This window comes from Anolis sagrei, chromosome 1, assembly GCF_037176765.1.
Source record: "Anolis sagrei isolate rAnoSag1 chromosome 1, rAnoSag1.mat, whole genome shotgun sequence".
Lineage (NCBI taxonomy): Eukaryota > Metazoa > Chordata > Lepidosauria > Squamata > Dactyloidae > Anolis > Anolis sagrei.
The window spans coordinates 282381552-282403216 of NC_090021.1; the positions used below are offsets into that span (position 1 = coordinate 282381552).

General features: G+C 39.6%; 1 protein-coding gene across 10 annotated transcripts in view; it reads left to right on the plus strand.

The window, feature by feature from the left end:
• The window catches only part of RAD51B (RAD51 paralog B), a 349885-nt gene that overhangs the window by 174752 nt on the left and 153468 nt on the right, over positions 1–21665 (plus strand). For all 10 annotated transcript variants that reach the window (XR_010908972.1, XR_010908973.1, XR_010908971.1 and 7 more), the window contains one exon: positions 7771–7849. Coding sequence is in view for 6 of the 10 variants with exons in the window: in XM_060762199.2 (XP_060618182.2) it covers positions 7771–7849 (79 nt within the window). In the remaining 4 variants the exon portion in view is untranslated. The remainder of the gene's footprint in view (positions 1–7770; positions 7850–21665) is intronic.

Sequence of the window (21665 nt, forward strand, 5' to 3'; positions counted from 1 at the left end):
TTAAAGCAAATACATTGTACCAAACTAACAAAAAATGTTAAAATGAAATATGTATTGTTCATATTGTGGATTTGAAGAATAAGGTTTTTTTTCCCCTTAAAGATCATTTTATTGCCTAACTTTTGGAAATATACTGAGTGGTAGCAGTCTGCTTTTTTTCTCTGGTGTGTGAAGCTCTGTGTGATAAAATTCTACTAACATTTCTCTGTTGTACTCCTGAATGTGTTGTTCCAGGGTGGGAATCATGGGGCCTTCTGGTTGTTGGAATACAAGTTTAATATCTTTAGGTACCATAGACAGTGGTTAGGAATGTGAGGAGTTGAAGTTCAACACCATTTGAAGAGCTGCATCTTTCCCATCTTGGTTTAAATTCTATCGCTTCTCTGCCTTTTGTGTAAGATCAAGTGTAGTGTAGTATCGCTGGTTTAAATTCTTCTCCATAGTTTTTCTGCCTCACACAAATGTATTTCACACCAATACTGAGTTCCCCTTCAGAACCTTCTAGAGCTGAGTAATTTGGTGGGACACCCTACCCTGTCCCTTTCTGTGTACTGTGTATGTCCCAGTCTGCCAAGGTACAGTTCCTTCAGCTTATCTCAGTCCTCTGGCAGAGTGACACCATTGAACAGAGCCTCCACCCAGTATTTTCTCTATTATTCCTATTATTCCATTGCATTCCTAGGCTTTCTTCATCTTTAATATTTTGTCTCAATAAAATAAATATGCCTCATAACTTTAGACTTTCCTCTGTCTCATCTCCTTTCACTCTCTTTTCTATGGATTCTGTCTTCAAACACCACATGTCTCACAACTGCAAAGTTTCTGTCTTTTCCTTATGGACATTTCCTGTATTTGTTTTGTTTGTAAGATGGCCTTATTGTGGAAAAGTGCCATATTTGTCAGCAGTTTACTTTGCAGACTTTGAAAAACTGGGCCTCTTTGCCTCGTCGCAATCCCTCCATTGACTCAGAGGGCCAAAATAGATACTTGTTTTGGGCACTCTATCTTGTCTTCTGTTCTATGGGGCCCTCTCCTGCTGTTTTCTAGTAAACTTCATAGTCACCCATTTGTGTGAGGCAAAGAAACCATGAAGAAGAGCAGGTTGCTTGTCTATGTCCTCACACAGTCATGTCATACCTCTGCTCTTTCAGGTCCCAGTAATTTCATGGTAGATTCCAAAACTTGAAGGTTAAATAGCTCATCAGCCTGGGGCCCCCTCTACATTACCACATAAAATTCAGATTATCTGCTTTGAACTGGATTATATGGCAGTGTGGACTCATATAATACATTTCAGATAAGGTGGATTTTCTGATTTGATAATAATTTGATAATTATATGACAGTGTAGAAGGGGCCTGGGACATGCATGGTACGCAGGAGCGGGTGGAGTGTTCCAACAAACTATTCATCCCTAGTTTCTGAATGGGGTACAGCCATGAAACTTACTTGTATGATGGCAAAGATGGCCATTCAAAGAACCAGCTACAGGTAAGCAACCTGTTCTTGTTATATAAAATTGAAGAATGATTGAAATATGTCTGAAATGCCTCCAGACCCTTTCAAAAGAGAAGTTGGTGTCTTTACAAGTGTTCTGCAAAGCTCCTAAAGGCACTTTTTGGTTCTCTTTGTGCTGTACATCTCAGTATAATATGCTGTTTGTATGGGCACAGCAGTTGAATCACACTAATTGGTGTAACTGTATACTTCACCAAACAGGATACTAGATGCACTATTTTTCTCTCACCATTTCCAGTAATAGAATACCATCACAGTTAAATTGTGGTTAGAGGATTTCAAGTCTGTAATTGCCGTAATCAGTGCCACATGACAAATAACTCTTCCAAAAAACATTGCTTTCAGGTAGAGACTTTCTGCTTGCCATGGCTGAGTGAATATTTTGAATTTAAAATCTCAGCTCCATCATTCCGTGGAGCTCTCCCATGATCTCTGAAAACATTCTGTAAGGATATTGTTGCCAATGCAAAGCAGTTCCATGAGCTAGTGACAGTAGTACAATATCTCATCTGCATGTAATAAGTTGGATGATAAGCCTTGCTGCAAAGGAAAAGTTTGTGCAGTGCTTTAAAAAAAACCCAGTTCACACAGTTGTGAGCAGAGGAGCTGGATTATAACATTTATCAGGAAATAGCCACAGCCAGTCACCTGTTGGATCCATAACACACAGCTATGTTTTGTGTATCAATCACCTTGAATATGGTGTATGGAAAATTTTTCTCATTTCAACTGTATACAAAGTGGACTTGAAGTTATTAGGAAAATATACTCTTCTTAAAGTAGCAGGACCTTGTGCAATGTGTGACTAAGCAGGTAACTCTCTGCTAAGTATGTACTGTGTTTGCCAAGTCCTTAACAACCCCTCTGTTTTCTCAGTCTCTGGCCGGCGGCAGTTTCAAGCCGCTGATGATGCGTGTTAAGCTTCACTCCTTGAGGAAGGTCCTCACACTGCGGACATTAATGTGTTTATTATTATGCAAAACACTGGTTCTATATAGATAGCCTTAGATACTTGTTTTAGACTGTGATAAAAAGATAGCAGAAGATTTTTTTCACTCTCGACAGGCTACATGTTGCCTGCCAGGAGTTCTAGCATGATCCCCAAAAACCGAGAAATCAGAAGGAAACCCAGACAAACAAAAAAGCAAATTTCAAACATAAGCGATCCATATCAGGCACACATACCCAATGGCTTGCCGGGGTGGGGGTGGGGGGGTGGGGGGGGGGGTGTCTAGCCAAAAGCTTTTGTAAGGGGAGGGGGTTCCTGCTGAGGTAAAAGGGAAATAACAAGGATCCCCCAATCTACTACTAGAGTTATCAAGACCTGTTCAACTTAGTGTTTCTAAATTAGTTAAGTTCGACCTGGTGTCTTAAACTTTGGTTTGTTTGATGGGACGATGGGACTAGTTGTTAAGGCCAGAATCTATATGTCTGCTTCAGTGACACCATATATTCCGGTCAAGGCAACTGACGTCTTGCTATTTGGAAGATCTATGCCAGGTAAATGGAGTTTTATTTTATGATGTTTTACATTTCCACTGTCATCAATCTACTGCTTGAATTCTATGTTTACACTGCTGATATAATTCCAGAAAGAGACATTTTGATAGACTCACCAGATAATCCTTGTAATTTGACTTATTTTTTCTTCTGCGAGATAATGAAGGTTGAAATGTCCTGTCCCCCTCTTATGCAACTCTACTGCATGAAACCTCATAGAAAGAGAGAACATTATACACTCAATGATATTCCCACTTTTAGGTAAATGCTCTTGCCTCATCCAGTATGACGAGGTATAGGAAAGGGAACTTTATTTCTATGAGGGTTGATTATGACTACAAGTAATCCCCTTATTGTGCCTACAACAGGTTTTTACCCTTGTCAGGAATAACTATATTTTATGTCAAGGAAGGGAAAGTGCCTGTATTGCAGATAAATGCCATGAAGTAGGTCACTGAGTTCATATCACAGCATAGTCCTCATTTATTATCATCCTATTAATCAGGGCAGACACTGCTTACTATACCTATACTTGTTGTTTGTCTTGAACTTTTATACTTCGCCAGTTTGTGAAGATTTGTATGCATGAGCAAATGTTATATCTAAGTCAGTTTGGAGTTTAACTTTTTGGTTTGAGCACAGTTGGGCTCTGCTCCAAGTTGCCAGAATTTGCTTCCCTGAGTTCAATTTTGACAGAAATAGTATGTCAGTGTATACAACCCACTGAGCCCTATAATGGTTTCTTGAGGAATGAGGGATAAAGTGTTTTGTCTCAAGCCCTCTTTAATAACTGTGTTTGGTGAATGAAGACTCCAGTATTGTGCCATTTATGTCAATCTCTTTGCCTTATGGTTTGCCTCCTAGCATTTTAACAAATATAAAGTCATTTCCTGCAGTTATTACAGGGCAGAATCACATTGCCTAGAACTTTGTAAAGTATAGGTATGATAGGCCTGATTTTTGAGTAGATGTAGACAAAGGATTGTTTTTTTAAGAAGGGGTTTTAATAGTGTTCAGGTTCTGGAACAGTTATCTTATGGGTAAATTCTATGCCTATTCAGTAATGAGACAACAGATAGTTTTACTCCCAGATTTTGAAAACCGTATTAAATATAAAACTCAATTAAATGTCCATCTAAACACAACTTCTGGGGGTGCTTTCTCTTACAAGGTATAGTTAGCTATGCTCCCCCCTGTTGCATCAACTTCACTGGCTGCCAGTCTTCTACCGAGCACAATTCAAAGTGCTGGCTTTGGCCTATAAAGCCCTAAACATTTCCAGCCCAGCTTACCTGTCTGTACGTATCTCCCTTTTTGAACCACTGTGGAAGAAGAAGAAAAACTTTATTTTTCTACCCTGCCTCCATCTCCTCGAAGGGACTCGGGGCAGTAAGGGGCCAAGCCCAGGGAACATACAATTAAAAGCAAAGAAATAACAAAATGCAATTTAAAAAGCATAAAACAACATAACAATAATAGACAAGCATCAAGCAACTAATAACAATAATAGACAAGCATCAAGCAAACATTTGAAAAAAAGGGGGGGAGGCCAATATGCGGTAGGCTGATTAAAGAGTAATTGGTTCAGTAAGGTGGATGAAAATGTATAATAGCATAGGAAATATGAAAACTGAGCAATTTAACAGGATCAGAAACAATTCAGTTGGACTTACAAAATCTGGATAGTAATGTAATATAGGAAATTCAGGTTGAATTATAATTAGGTAGCAATACAGGTCGTGGAGATTAAGATCTTCTGGGGAGGCTCTCCTCTCAGTCCCACCTCTTTCACAGGCGTGGTCGGTGGGGACAAGAGACAGGGCCTTCTCAGAGCTGGCCCCTCGGCCGTGAAACTCCCTCCCCAGTGAGATTTGATCAGCTCCTTCCTTCGTAGCCTTCAGAAATAACATTAAAACATGGCTATTGGACCAAGCTTTTGAAGAATAACTGCAGTGCAATAAATTGAATTGGCATTGAATTGTTTCCGATGTGTAAGGCCACTCTGAGTACCCCTTGGTGTTTAGAATGTAGAATCTGTGCAATGACAACTGGAATAGCTCTGGATTAGGACCTTGGATTGTGTGATTTTAATAATTGATATAATTGTTTTGGATGTTTTTAATTCTTTGGTTTTTAACATGATTTTTTATTAACTGTATGTTGTTTTTAAGGCATTGAATTGGTTCCGATGTGTAAGGCCATTCTGAGTCCCCCTTGGTGTTTAGAATGGCAGGGTACATATGTGGCAAATAAATAAATAAATAAATAAATAAATAATATATTTTGGATTTGTTAATAATTAAATTTTCCTAATTGCAAACCTTCCTTAATTTAGAAAAAGACAACAAATCAAAAGTGAGATTGTAGTAATTTCCTAGGATTTTTGACTGATTGCCCATACCGATCAACTATATACAGTACATGGTGTATCAAATGTTATGCCAAGTTGTCTGATGACTCTAAATTTTGACATATAAAAATAATCTTCTAAATACTTATTTTCTATATCTGCTCTCCTTTGTAGAGATTCAGGATCTTGCCCATGTGCTTCATAAGACTCTATAAAAGAAATTGCAGATTAGTTGGATACTTTCAACTATAATTCAGGGTTATCAAGCCATTTGGTCTGTGGAATGGTACTTTAAACATCAGTAAATTATTTGATATGCTAGCAAAAAACCTAAGGTTTTTGCATCTGAATTGTGTTATGTTATGATCAATGGGAAGTGGCAGAATTTTTCATGGCCCACAGTTGATAATAGGGACAAGGTGTATGGCTGGAGAACTTTAACCCTGAGACAGAAAAAATGATCATTGTAATGCTGCTTGCAGTCCTTATGGTATTTTGAAAATATACATGTAAAAGCATACATCAGAATAAAGGAAGCAGTATGCTCTGGTGTATTGTTCTGGGTCTTGGTGAAATGGGCGTGACAACTTTAGTTGAAATAGAATTCCAAAACGAACCAGAATGTGCTTTGGATCAGCAGGCTTGTTAATCAATCAATCAATCAAAACTTTATTTGTATCTTGCCCCCTCTCCCCATGGGGACTCAGGGCAACTAACAACATGAAATAATAATAAATCAAATGAGCAATATAAATAATGGATCACTAATTAAATCATAAAATCAATAAAACACAGTTTTTGAAAGAGGATAGTGAAGGGGCCATTCTCATTTCCTTTTGAGAGAATTCCAGAGGCGGGAGGCAACTGCAACTGCAGAGGAGGCCCTCTTCCTTTTCCCCACCAGCCGGGTTTGAGACGGGGGTGGGATCAAGAGGAAGGCATCCCCTGGTGACTGCAGTGTCTGGGCAGGTTGATATGAGGAGAGGCGATGTGTCAGGAAGTCTGGACCCAAACCATTTAGAGCTTTAAACGTAACCATCAGCACTTTAAATTTCGCAAACTGGCAGCTAGTGGAGCTGCCATAACATGGGAGTTGTTCTCTCCCTGTACGGAACTCCAGTTAGTAACCTGGCTGCTGCTCACTAAAGCAGTTGAAGCTTCTGAGTGCTCTTTAAAGGCAGCCCCACGTAGAACACATTGCAGTAGCCCAATCGAGATGTAACTAGGGCATGTGCTACCGTGGCCAGATCCTCTGTCTCAAGGTATGGGCACAGCGAGTGCACAAGCTTTAATTGTGCAAAGACACTCCTGGTCACTGTGACACCTGGAGCTCCAGTGTCAGCAATGGATCCAGGATCACCTCCAGGCTGCGAACATGTGTCTTCAGGGGGCATGTAACCTCACCCAGAATGGAAACTAAATCCTGACAAGACAGAGGTACTCCTTACAGCTGTAAGGCAGATCAGGATATGGGGATGCAACCCATTCTGGATGGGGTTACATGCCCCCTGAAGACAGCACCTTCTGGTATGATCCTCTAGGAAGGAACAGAGCCACTGTAGAGCAGTGCCTCCTAGGGCCTTTCCACACATATAACTCAGAATATCAAGGCAGAAAACCCTACAATATCTGCTTTGAACTGGGTTATCAGAGCCCACACTGCCATATATTCCAGTTCAAAGCAGATAATGTGGGGTTTTATTCAGATGTGTGGAAGGGGCCCTAGTCCCATCCCAGCAAGTTAAATTATGTCCTAAGGGCTACAAAGTTGAAAATGCCACTGTGAAAACCTCAAACAAGGAATTGCTTTCCAGTTCCTTTCCCTTTCTTTCCTGAGGCTGAAGTGAATGAGGAAATCTGCTTCATATTTGGATTTTGTGGCAGCAATTAGTCCTCAGACCTTGATGAACTGCCAATGTTCTGGAGTTTCTCTGTGCTGATCATAATGTAGGAAACTGGTTACATGCACTGGTACTGCCCTTAGAGTGCAATATTTTATGTCCTGGATGCTTTTAGGAAACATCAACCAGTCCAAGACTAAGCTTTGGCTAATTTCTATTAGAAATGACTCTTCGTTTTGAATGCAAAGACCTCTTGTGTTCTGATGAAGTTCCTCTTCTCTTCTGTGCTTGTTGAATCGCACACATCAGCCATTTGAAACCTTTTCCGTTTACATTGGGATTTCAACAACTAAAATAACATTTTTTTTAAATATGGAAGTTTAGAAACTTTAGATCAGTATTTTGCATCAGTATTTTGCAGCTAACATTTTTTAGAAATAAATGTTAGTATAAAATCTTTGTAGCACTGCTGTGAGTTAATATGCTCAAGTTGTTGAATTTCACTGCAAAACAGAACTGTAATGTGCAACCATAGAAATTACTGTTCGTTTTGTTTTTGCAGCTTCAGATTGCCAAATCCCCATCTGCACCATTCACATCTTTCTTATTTGTGATTGAAAAATCCGGTTTGGTTCTCCAAGGTAAGGCTGTGAAGTAAAAAATGACTTTTGTTTTACTGCTCTTCAGCAATCAAAAGTGATATACTCTCAAATGTTGTACACTGCGCATTACACTGGATTAATTTCTTGAGATGTAGCTTCTATAGACTCACTCATTCTACACAAACAGTATGGTTCATTTCAGATATCAAAAGTCTTGCTTTGTTTAGTTTCAGAAGCCCAGCCATACTACAGCACTGTAAAGAAGAGAGGGGGCTCATACGTATTTGTAGATATTGCTTTCTCCTCTTCTTGTGCATTGAGGGTACATCTACACTGTAGAATTAACTCAGTTTGACACCATTTTAACTACCATGGCTTAATGCAGTTTGGTGAAGCACTAGTACTCCCGTGATTTCATAGTATTGAGCCATGGCACTTCAGTGGTGTCAAACTGCATTAATTCTACAGTGTAGATGCATTCTGAGACTGGGAGTGGCTGTTAAGGTTCACACATTTCTCTTTCCTGCTTCATTCACCATAAGTAGAATAAATATGTTTTAACACAGATCCTCTCTGGTCAGACAGAACTCACATTCAAATAAATATGTTTCAGTTTTCAGGTATTACATTGTGTACTAATAAGCACAGAATACTAGGAAATTGCTTCTGTAATTGTCTACTTCTGCATTTCAATCAGGAAACAGAATTTATTGCTTGTTGTTGATGAGCGAGTGGAGGAGGAGTAGGGAAAAAGCATGCCAGCCTCAGATTTTGCTTGTCCTCATGGACATAGTGGTGACTAGGAGAATAGCTTGCAAACAAAACTATGTTTAAATTTCTTGAACCAGCTGAAAAGATGATCACAAACTGCTTAAAAGGAAGAATGTTTTTCTAGAGGGAAGCCTGTAGAGAGAAGTCAGGTAAAGGTTGGAATCTACGCTGGTGGCAAAAGGACATTTTAGTGCTAATGAATGAGCTCTGTTCCACAGTCCAACTGCAGAGGCAATGTTTCCATTCATTCTTTATTGTGCGAGGCCGTCAGTGTCAGGAGGAGTGCACATTCAACGTATGTGACAAGGGAACAAGTGGATGCGTGTGGGAACCGGTGAAGAACAGCTGCCTGAAAAATGGAGTTGGGTGTGGGGAGAGGGAGGTGAAGTCCGTCACAACTCTGTTAACCAGGAGGTGGAAAAAAAAATATCCTGGCGTTTGAAATCATACCTGAAAACTACTTTGTTGCAAAGGGAAGGAAGAAAGCACCACAGAAGAAATCCCCAGTAAAAGAAAAAGTTTGATTAAACTGCTCTGTAGGCAATTCCTTTTGCTATCCCTAGGGGATTAAGAGGTGGGGATAGAGCTAAAAATCCAAGTTGTTTTCCCCCTTTTGTTCCTGTGGCCTGGTGGTTAATAAAAAACGGCAGGAGCGGATGGCTAGTTAGGGATTTCCCTGACTGCTGTTTGATGCAGTTTAAGGAGCTCCTTTTCTATTGTTGCAGTTAAAATGGAAAGCGGAACTGTTCTCCATTTGCAAAAGTTTCCAGCCTGCTAGGCTGAGAGTGAAAAAGCTATTAAGATGGTAATGCTGCCCTATTCAGAGGAGTGCATCAAAATCCCCTTTGTTGATGTAAATTGCTGCTCTATTGCCTGATCTCTTTGGATCTCATGGTCTAGGTACAAGCAGAGAAAATTGTTTAGTGAGTCTTGGGTGGAGGGAAACCGCAGCTCTTATATCATTTTAGATGATCACCGAGCTGCCCAAGAGCACTGCAGTGGGAGACTTCTGTGCCTTTGTAAACCTGAAGTGCCCAGTGATGAAAAGAATCCAATTATTCAGTGGCTCTTTTATTGCTGCTTTCACTCTTGAGAAATACTGCTCAACAGTTTGAAGACAAGGATGACTGGTCAAAGGGTTCTGTTAGATTCTGAACCATGTTTCAAGCACATTGTGCAAAACAAGGAGAAAAATAAGCAAGTCCCAGAGGGATTGGCATGCTTGGTGAGTTTAAAATTCTGGTTACGCGAGATCTATAGTATACACAGAGGAAGAAATCAAAAGCCTGAATTGCTCTAAAAGACTTCTGAAAACAGGAACAAGATATCATATTTATATTTATTCTCTCCCTTTGAGTCGGATATTGTGAAGCTAAACATGCAGATTCAAAAATGTTTCTCTCATGGAGATATGAGCCTTTGTACATATTTACATGCATTGACATTATTTCTATTCCATACATGCATTTTCCAGCAATACATTTTCTTTATTCATCAGATTTATTCAGATTCTGTTAGTGTTGTATAAGTAAAAAAATGCACTTCCACCTATCTTACTATTGCTGGTTAGTAGAAGAGAAACAGTGAAATGTATTTGTACTAGAAAAGGAAATAACTGTTTCAGTCAAGGAAGCTTTGATGAGGAAGTGGTTGTTTTAGATACAAAAACAGGGGTTTCCCCCCAGTGGCACAGCAGCAGCAGCAGCGAGTGTCATCCCACCACTTTGATTGGAAGTCTGCAGTGTATCCTTCAAGAGTAGTTGCTTACTCTTGCTTTGGTGCATGAAAAAAGACGTGTACAAGGCTACTTTTCCATTTATGAGCTTTCTCAGAGGTCCAGTAGTCTCCATAATCTGGCCTTGCCTCATGGTCAAGTATATGTTTGTAAAGAACAATACTTTTCAGTGTAGTAATTTAGGCTCCATCTTTAAGTCCGCAGTTATGGTTAGATGTCTGTCTTGCTTCTTTGCTTTAATTATCCTTTTTTTGTATTATCGAAGGCTTTCATGGCCGGAATCACTGGGTTGTTGTGAGATATCACAACCTCTGAGGATGCCTGCCATAGATGCAGGCGAAATGTCAGGAGAGAATGCTTCTAGAACATGGCCACACAACCCAAAAAACCTACAACAACCCTATCCTTTTCTTTCTCAAATTTCACTCATGTCTATCTTTTAATAGCTCAGTGTCTTCTCTTAATCATATTTGAAAATAGTGATGGTATTGTTGGTGTATCCATCCTACACAAATGCACTGCCTTCAGATTAGGATCATAAGGACTGGCATAAAACCAAAGGTAGGTTTGTGGCTTTGTAACACGAACCAGGTAGTTATGCTAGTCAGCAGTTTAATGGGGGCTTGAACAGGGTTCCAGTCAGTCTAAAGATGCTCAGCCTTCACTTGTTGAATAGCAGCTAGTCAGCAACTCAGTAAAGGTTGAACAGGAAACCAGGCAGTCTACAAGCAACTTAACTTTTCCATATAACAAGGTGATTTGCCTGAGTTGTCCGTCTATAAACAACAGTCATATAAGGCCAGAAGGGAGCTTGTGGGCTCCTCCACAGGTGAAGGCCAGTAGCTAAATGCCTCTTTCATCTCATAACAGTCAACATGGCAGTTCCCTATGCTTGCAAGCTGGAATGGGTGAGAATTCAATTGAAATTGGGGGTGGGAGATTGTTAGGGCCTCATAAAAATTGTAAGAGCCTCAGACCATTGCTCATTGACTTTCTATGTATTCCATTTTTCCTGCTAAACCTAGATCAAGTTGGGGCTTTGTCCTAGAGAGCCAAGATTTAATCAAACATTTGGTATTAAAATTTTTAATACATTCAACGGAGACAGGAAGTGCCGCTTTTTACCACCCTATTTATTGAACTAAACAGAGAACAAAGAGCTAGAAATTTGTAGAAAATTGTGGTGTTGTGGCATGGATCTAGTGCAGTGGTTCCCAACCTATGGTCTGTGGACCACCAGTGGTTTGCAAGAACTAAAATATGGTCCGTGGCCTCACTCTTACTACTTCATAGTTGCAACAAGAGTGACTGGTCTTGTGAAACCCTCTTATAGTGCCGAGGCTGATTACATATGGTTTTCTGTGGGCAAGCAGATGGTGACTACTCAATGACATAGTTCTGTATCCGAAACTAGAGCTGATGTGGTCTATCCAATGCATTTTTCTGAATCAGCACCCCAAATAATTAAATCTAAAGTTGACCAATAACTGATCCATAACCCTTTTGGTACTAATGTTTGAGAGTGGTCCTTGGTCAAATTGGTCCCTAGTCAAAAAAGGTTAGGAACCAGTGACCTAGTGCTTAAGGATGAACTGTCTCTACCACTAGTTCTCTCCACACCCTTCCAAGGATTATTTCACTTGGGAGCAGAGAATCTGCTATGGGAGACTACTAGGCTTTACTTTTCTGAGGTTTCTTGCATAAAACTTGGAAAGATCCAAGCATTTTCCCAGAATTCTCCCAGAAATTTCAAATATAAACAATAGAATCCAGCACTCACCCAGCTTTCATAACTGTGCTGAGGTTCTGGTCATATATCCGTGTTTTTCATTTTCATATATGAGTTTTTTTGCTCCTCCCTCTTCTCCCAATTGTTACAAAACTTTGGGGACAACCCTCTTGTCTAATGAAAGAAATCCTTTAGATAAAAGGAGGGTGTTACAGAACAGTGCAACACATGAATGATAATTAATGTCTATCAGAAATAAATGCGATCTTTGTTAAGAACGTGAGTAGACCATATAACTTTTCAAAAATGGTTCAAGTTAGTTAATCAATTGTGTCTACATACTTGAGCCAATTTTTAAATTTAAGTAGTCAAAACAGATGTAATAGACACAACACATGAAAACACAACCAGGTATCTATTTTCCCTTCAGGTGGCTTGTTCCTGGAATAAATTAACTCGGCTCTTACATTGTTTTTCAAGCACTCCCTTTACCCCATAAGCACTCTCCAAGAAGTTATTAAGAGGCGTGGCTATGGAAAATAAAGCTGAACTTTTTGTTCTGGCACAAACCTCAGTCTAGAACTTATTCAATCTGTAGGATTTCCCTGCTCTCCCTCATAGTCTAGAATTGCTTTCAAGGGAATGTAGCAGGCAGATGAAATCAAGATGTGTTTAAGTGGCTTGCTGGACCAGACCCAAAGTCCCAAAATGTAATTAAATAGTAAGTTTTATTAACTAATTTAATACAAAAAGGAATGTGTGCATACGTTATAGGGCTGAACTAAGTTTTGTAAAACTTTATTTCTAAACGTCCGTTTGACAAAAGAGAACCTTCTGTCACAGTGCTAAGCAGACTGTACAAAAATCAGAAATGTTGCTCTGCTTTTCATCCAAATCTGGGTACCCCAAAGGGTGGTTCTTAAGGTTACAGCGAAGCAAACAGAGTCTGAACATGCCCATAGGTCACAACACAGGAAAACTCCCCTACTTTTGGAACAAGGGAGTTCTGTAGTTTTTCAACTTGTAATCACATTCAGCTCATGCATACAAACACATGGACTACAGTAAGGTAATAGGAAGTGTTGTCTAAGCTCTGTCTTGTGAAGCTTGGTGAGACAGGGTCGGGTACTGCAAAACTCCCTTACTTGCAGCTCAGAATAGATAGTGCAGGGTTTACAATCTACATAATCTTTAAAAACAAGGGGTGTTTTCTGGCTTTCCTCCAGCATTCATGGTGTGGTCAAACACAGATGCAATTCCATTCGCTTTTTAAAAGCATCCTTAAAAGCAAATGTGCTTTTTACAATCACCAAAATGAAAATGAAACTGGAAGGGTTATTTGGCTTAGCTTGACTTTTTAGAAATGGAAACAGATATTCATTCCGGCTAGTTTAAATCACACCTTGCAGCTCAGAATAGATGATGCCGGGTTTACAGTCTACTTATGAATGGAAAAAACAAAAAAGGCAGAGTTTTAAATTTCCTCCTTTTCTCTCCTTATCAAACTCAACAAGAACAGAAAGTAAATAAATAGCAAAGTTGTATCATTTGATTGGGGAGGTGGCAGGGAATGGTCTTTCACTTTCACTTACTAATGGCTTCACTTATTGTCTTATCATTTCTACTTATCAGGTCTGTTAGGATGCGTCAACACTTTAGAATTGATGCAGTTTGACACCATTTTAACTGCCACGGCAGTTGCATGAGTTGGGGCTGTAACAGGGGTTCAGAGGCTGCATATGGTCCGCAGCCTATGCTTACCCCACAATAGCCAGATGCCTCTAAAGGCAATGGCAAAAAGGATGCTCATGATAACCAGCTTCCAGCCACCATTACTCAACTTTTGCAACATCCCTAACTTGAGTCTCTGTTAAAAGCCAGCAGTTGTTTAAAAGGGTGTTATTTGCCAAAACATTTTGGTGTATTTGACCCTATCAGAGCCAGCTCCCCAGTTCAGACAGTTGTCGATCACCCTAAAATGTCATATTAAAAGCCGGATTTAAGGCAGCAACCAGATTTAAAGTGGATTCATTCTCTAGTGTGATGAGGTTATCAGACTGAGAGCTCCTAAGATACAAGCACACCTGCATATACTGAACTGCAGCTTTTGCTGAGCTGTATCCATTTAACCCTTTCAGTGCTTGACTCACATTTTTGTAATTAAAAATACCTGCTTAATTTATAATATTTCTGGCAGGAACAATGCCCAGTACTAAGAAAATGCAATTTATTCCTTTGGAAGATAATGAACTCTTCTATTATGTTGGAGATTGGATGATCATCTGTCAGGGATGCTTTAAATGCAGATTTCCTGCATTGCCAAAGAGTTGGATTAGATTATCCTTGGAGTGCCATCCAGCTCTACAGTTCTACTGTTCTAAATTCCTCCTCGGTTTCTTCATGACTCTAAACAGTTAAATTAAGCAAAAGGTGAGAAGTATACATTTACTGTAGCCCCTTACTTGTATGCCTCTGTTTCCTGAATATAATTCACAGCTTTACATTGCGTCCTGTTTATATCAGGGAGAATAGCAAGTAAATTCAGGTCCAAAGAACAGCTTTTATCTTTGCTTTCCATTCTGAAATAGGATATGTAAGCATATGATTTTCTTCAGCAGCTGGAAGTGGTCAGGATGTCCGATTGCTGAAAGTCTCAGAGCAGGAAAAGTAAATTGGATAGTATCGATACTGCACTGCAGGGCGCAGGCTACATCCAAAGGAAAACTTAATAAAAGGTATAATGAAATTAATTTGAAAAGGAATTGGTGAACTAAAAAAAAACCTGTTGCCCTTTCTTTATTCTTTTTATCTGTGCCCTCTTATGTCTTATGCAGATTAAATTACCATATTCCTGGTATATAATGACAATTTTTAAAAGCGGTTTTAACATTTGCATGTGTCATTAATGTTACACTCTGATTTGTAGTCTTTATTCAAGTACTCATACCAGTTCTTTCAAAGATTGTACCTCAGAAGCTTCCTGGAGCTCAAATCTAGGGGCTGATGCTCACATACCTCCCTTTGAGAAGAAATCTTTGGTTTGTGTAACATTGAAAAGAATGGAACAGCACTGTGCTCAACTGACAGCCAGCAGTTCTCCCGAATTTTACAAAGCATTCTTTCCTAATCCTGTCTCTTTTGATAGGGCTTCCACTCCTAGTAAAAGATCAAGTTCACAGTTTGAGGTCGCTTGTTGAGTCATATCTGCTGTTAGAAATCTAAGTGCTTTTTACCAGCTAACACTACTACAGTAGAGTCTTGCTTATTCAACATAAACAGACCAGCAGAATGTTGGATAATAAGTGAAAATGTTGGATAAGTGAAAATGTTGGATAATAAGGAGGGATTAAGGAAAGACCTATTAAATGTCAAATTATGTTATGATTTTACAAATTAAGCACCAAAACACAAATTCATTACAACAAATTCATGGAAAAAGCAGTTCAGTACATGGTAATGTTATGTAGTAATTACTGTATTTATGAATTTAGCACCAAAACATCACAAAGTATTGAAACAGCTGTGTATCCAGGCAGGAGGCAGACTATGTTGGATAATACAGAACATTGCATGAGAGAAGGGTGGATAAGAGAGACTCTACTGTACATCAATTCCAGCTACTCCTTGATATAGAGAGCTGGACTATAGTTGTTCAGTCCTTGGTAACATCCAAGCTGGACTGCTACAGTGCATAAGGGTCTGCCTTTAAAATTTGCCTGTAAATTACATTTCTTTCAAAATGAAAACACTGCGTTCTGAGAGTAGGCCTTGAGGACATACCCCAAAAAGTTATTTTGGTTCCTAGGTTGTTTATGAACATAACACAAAATGCTAAATTCCTTTAACCTTCCCCTGGCTATATGTGAAAACATCTTCCTCCACAACAGACTTCTTTAAGAGTTCTTGGAGAACGGGAGAAGTTCTAGCAGATTGGAGGAGGGCCAATGTGGTCCCAATCTTCAAGAAGGGAAAAAAGGATGACCCAAACAACTACCGTCCGGTCAGCCTCACGTCGATACCAGGCAAGATTCTGGAAAAGATTGTTAAGGAAGTGGTCTGCAAACACTTAGAAACAAATGCGGTCATTGCTAATAGTCAACATGGATTTATCAAAAACAAGTCATGCCAGACTAATCTGATCTCTTTTTTCGATAGAGTTACAAGCTGGATAGATGCAGGGAATGCCGTGGATGTGGCGTACCTGGATTTCAGTAAGGCCTTCGACAAGGTCCCCCATGACCTTCTGGCAAGGAAACTAGTCCAATGTGGGCTAGGCAAAACTACGGTGAGGTGGATCTGTAATTGGTTAAATGGACGAACCCAGAGGGTGCTCACCAATGCTTCCTCTTCATCTTGGAAAGAAGTGACGAGCGGAGTGCCGCAGGGTTCCATCCTGGGCCTGGTCCTGTTCAACATCTTTATTAATGACTTAGATGAAGGGTTAGAAGGCAGGATCATCAAGTTTGCAGACGACACCAAATTGGGAGGGATAGCCAATACTCCAGAGGACAGGAGCAGAATTCAAAACGATCTTGACAAATTAGAGAGATGGGCCAAAACTAACAAAATGAAGTTCAACAGTGACAAATGCAAGATACTCCACTTTGGCAGGAAAAACGAAATGCAAAGATACAAAATGGGGGATGCCTGGCTCGAGAGCAGTACGTGTGAAAAAGATCTTGGAGTCCTTGTGGACAACAAGTTAAACATGAGCCAACAATGTGATGTGGCGGCAAAAAAAAGCCAACGAGGTTTTGGCCTGCATCAATAGGAGCATAGTGTCTAGGTCCAGGGAAGTACTGCTACCCTTCTATTCTGCTTTGGTTAGACCACACCTGGAATATTGTGTCCAATTCTGGGCACCACAATTCAAGAGAGATATTGAGAAGCTGGAATGTGTCCAGAGGAGAGCGACTAAAATGATAAAGGGTCTGGAGAACAAGCCCTATGAGGAGCGGCTTAAGGAGCTGGGCATGTTTAGCCTGAAGAAGAGAAGGCTGAGAGGGGATATGATAGCCATGTATAAATATGTGAAAGGAAGCCACAGGGAGGAGGGAGCAAACTTGTTTTCTGCTTCCTTGGAGACTAGGATGCGGAACAATGGCTTCAAACCACAAGAGAGGAGATTCCATCTGAACATGAAGAACTTCCTGTGAGAGCCATTCAGCAGTGGAGCTCTCTGCCCCGGAGTGTGGTGGAGGCTCCTTCTTTGGAAGCTTTTAAACAGAGGCTGGATGGCCATCTGTCAGGGGTGATTTGAATGCAATATTCCTGCTTCTTGGCAGGGGATTGGACTGGATGGCCCATGAGGTCTCTTCCAACTCTTTGATTCTATGATTCTATGATTCTATGTTGCACTTGACCTTGGGCAAGTCATTTTCTCTCAGCCTCAGGGGATGGCAAAGGCAAACTTCCTCTGAACAAATTTTGCCAAGAAAACTATATGATAGTCGCCCGAGGGTTGCTATAAACTGGAAATGACTTGAAGGCACACAACAACAAACGACGACAATAGAAAGGTCTCTTTTGGTAGTTGTCCTTTTCTTGTAATACTCTCTCCCCAGAGAAGTGCTTATGACAATGGCTTTCAAGCATCAGGCAAACCCCATTCAATTTTCCCTAGATTTTAACCTCAGTTATATTTCTTGATTCTCCATTTTCCTCCCCTTGCTTGTTCTTAGTACCTTTCACTGTATTATTGCTGTACTTTTACTGTGTTGACTATGGCTTAATTAATACAGGAGCATTTTAAAAACAAAAATTCCGTCATGGTTCTGACATTTCCTAAGACCTACACTTTCAGAGTTCTTATTCAGCTCAGCATATGGAATTATAGATAGTCTAGATTATTTTAGATTCATTTCTGTATAGTTAGCAACTCCAACCCAGTATAGACCATCTAAGGTCGAAATTGGGTGAACAAAAATTATAATCTCTGAAAAAGTCAGGAGAATGCTTCTTTTACTTCCGTGAAATGTTATGCTCTTGATCTGCAATTCAGCAGAAAGTTTTCCAGAGACTTCATTGGTCCCTGAGTAAGTTTTTAATGTTGAGGTTGACTGCAAATGATCTCTGCTGGAAGTGTGACAAGCCACAGACTAATTAAATCCATATGTTCTGGCACTGGCCTGTCATCTCGCCAGTCTGGGAAGAAGTGGGAGACTGCATAAACATTACCTTATCCGCAGGATCTAACGCTTACCTTTAATCATTTAATATTTGGATACATATCACCCATCTGGGTACTCCCAAGGAAATTGAATGATTGGATTGCCAGGGTGGATTTAGTGGTTAAGAGAATTATCTGGATTCAACACTGGAAAGAAATGAATACCCTAAAATATTGGGAAGGGTTTTCAGAGATGTTAAATGTTTCGTGTGGGGGTTAGAATTGCTTATAATTCACCTGATACATTCAGTTTTAAATGGTACCAGTTCCCAGAGATTGGGAAGATCATCCCCAAGAGAAAGTGAGCCTGGCTTTGATCATCACTTTACTTCTTTTTTTTTTTTTTTTTTTTTTTTTTATTATTTTTTTTTTATTTTTATTTTTTTTTTTATTTTTTTTATATAAATTTTATTGGATATAAAAGACATTACAATACCAATACAAATATGAATAGACCAGTGACAAATACATATATATCTACAAGAGGAGACAAATAACAAATAACAAACATCGACAACATAAAACATTAAAAATCAAGCCAGCAAATAGTGGCTGGACCTCCTCTCCCTCTACTGGCGATTTCCAGGGTTTTCCTTCTATTTCGCGGTCGGTTTTCTTTCTAACCTAGTAGTCTATTATTTTTTTACCCTTGTACATACTTCTCGTTCCGTCTCAATGCAGTCCTATATCTTGAGCTATCCTAGTGCACCTCTATCTATATGAATCCATTTTTTTTTTCCATCTCTTACTTGTCCATTGTTCAATATTAGTATATATTCGTATATAATAGTATTGTGTCTCGTTTGCGTTCCTGATTTGTTATTTGTTCTTTGAGCATTTGTATTTGTGAGTGGGGCGCGTATTCTATAGAGTATATTAATTGGATATATTAATTGGGCCTGAGAGGTTTTGCTTCCATGTTTATTTCTAATGGGCTTTTACTTTACATTTCCGTATGCCTCAGACTTTCTGTTGACCCTTTACTATGTTGTTCTTCTCCTTTAGCTTCCAGCTGCGACGAAAGGGGCCTACATTAGGCTACCTAAGAAGAAAAGAGAAACTTTATCTTCCTTTCCCCTAACCAGATCTTAAAAGGGGACCAGTTTGTGGTGGAGATCGACAGGTTGCGTACAGAGGAGATTATCTGAGTTAGGTGGTCCATGTTCATTATTTCAACTGTCTTCTCGATCCACTCATCCTCCGATGGTATTTCTTTGGTCCTCCATACCTTTGCAAGCAGTATGCGGGCAGCAGTAATTAGATATATAAACAACTTATCAGTCTCTTTATCCCAGCTTTCCCCTGCCAGGCCCAATAGGAATGTCTCCGGTATGAGGGCGATGTTTCTTCTTAACATTTTTTGACAGTTTTCTTGGATTATTTTCCAGAAGGTTTTTACCTTCTTGCAGGACCACCACATATGTTTGTAGGTCCCCTCCTCTGTACCGCACTTCCAGCATTTGTTAGTTGTGGTCCTCGTGAATTTAGCAAGTTTAGAAGGTGTCAGGTACCATTGATGTACCATTTTTATCCAGTGTTCCTTTATATCGTAGGCGTATGAATAGTTCGTTTTTGTGTTCCAGATTACATTCCATTCTTCCAACGATATTGTTCTTCCGGCCAGTCTTGCCCATTTAATCATGTACTCCTTTATTCGTTCTTCCTCCGTGAACCATTCGAGAAGCAACTTATATGCATTTGTAATAAATTTTTTTGGTTTATCCATTAGTCTGTCCCATTCGGTTGAATTTTCCATGAAGCCTAGTTGTTTATCCTTCATGTAGAGCTCTTTTAATTGCCAATATTGTAACCAGGTGAGGTATTCATATTTCTCTTTTAGTTCGTCTTGTGATTTCATTATTAATTCTTTTCCCCTCTTTGTTAGTATATCCTTGTATGTGGGCCACATCCTCCAACCTAGCTCTCTCCTTTGATTGGCTTCCAAATTGGATAGCCATAGTGGCGTTTTTGGGTACATCCTCATTTTGTATTGATCCCAGACCTTTAGGAGGGCAGCTCGTATAAAATGGTTTCGGAAGTTCTTTTCTATCTTTGCTTTGTTGTTCCATAGATAGGCGTGCCACCCGGATCTTAAATCGTGGCCTTCTAATATTAGCAGTTTTCTATTTCGTAGTGCTATCCAGTCCATGATCCAATCCAGACAGCTGGCTTCGAAGTAAAGCCTCAGGTTGGGCAGTCCTAACCCGCCTCGTTTTCTTTCGTCGGATAAGTTGGTAAAGTTGATTCTGGGTTTTTTATTGTTCCATACAAACTTTGCAATGTCCCTGTGCCAATCCGTGAATATTTGTTTCTTTCTAATTATCGGTAAATTCTGGAACAAATGTAGCATTTTGGGGAGTATCTTGGATTTGACCACTGATATTCTGCCCAGTAGGGAGAGTTTCATGTTTTGCCACTCTTGTAGGTCTTTCTTGATCTCTCTCCATTTTGTTTCATAATTGTTTTTTAATAACTGAGAATTTTTCGCCGTGATGTATACTCCGAGGTATTTTATTTTTGTTGATAGTGGTAGACCAGTGAGTTCTGTCAGTGTCTTTTTCTTCCCTTCTGGAATATTTTTTGTTAGTATTGCCGACTTGGATTTATTGATTTTCAAACCCGAGACCTTGCCAAAGTCTTCTATTTTTTCGATCCATAGATTGATGTTATTGAGAGGATCCTGTATTGTACAGATAAGGTCGTCCGCAAAAGCCCTTAGTTTGAAGGTTTCTTTTTGTATCTTCACTCCTTCCAGTCTGGTGTCTTCCCTGATCTCATTTAATAGGATTTCGAGTGCCAAAATGAAAATTAGGGGCGAGAGAGGACAGCCCTGTCTGGTGCCTTTCTCTATCGCCAGCCTTTCTGATTCAAGCCCATTCGCCCTGATGACTGCACATTGATCTACATAGATGGTGTTTATGGCGTTCATGAATTTGAATCCGATGTCCATTTCCTTCAGTATCGATTTGAAGAAGGTCCAGCTTAAATTGTCAAACGCTTTTTCCATGTCGACTGATAGAATCGCTAGCTCCTTCTCGTTATGGCTTTCGAAGTATTCAATAATGTCCAGGATGTTTCGAACATTATCTTTCATTTTTCTTTTTGGCAAAAACCCAGTTTGGTCTTCCTTAATCCATGTTACTAGGAATCCTTTCAGTCGTTCTGCTAGAATAGATGTGAAAATTTTATAGTCGCTATTCAATAGCGATATGGGTCTATAATTTCTTACACAGAGAGGATCTGTACCCTCTTTGTGTATCAGTACAATGCTGGCCTCTTTCCAGGTTTTTGGCATGATCCCAGTTTGTAGGGTAGAGTTCATTATTGTTTTTAGTTGTGGAATTATGATATTTTTTAATTTTTTGTAATATAATGCTGGAAGACCGTCCGGGCCTGGCGCTTTCCCTGTGTTGAGTTTCTTAATTGCATCTTCTAGCTCTTCTGTTGTGAT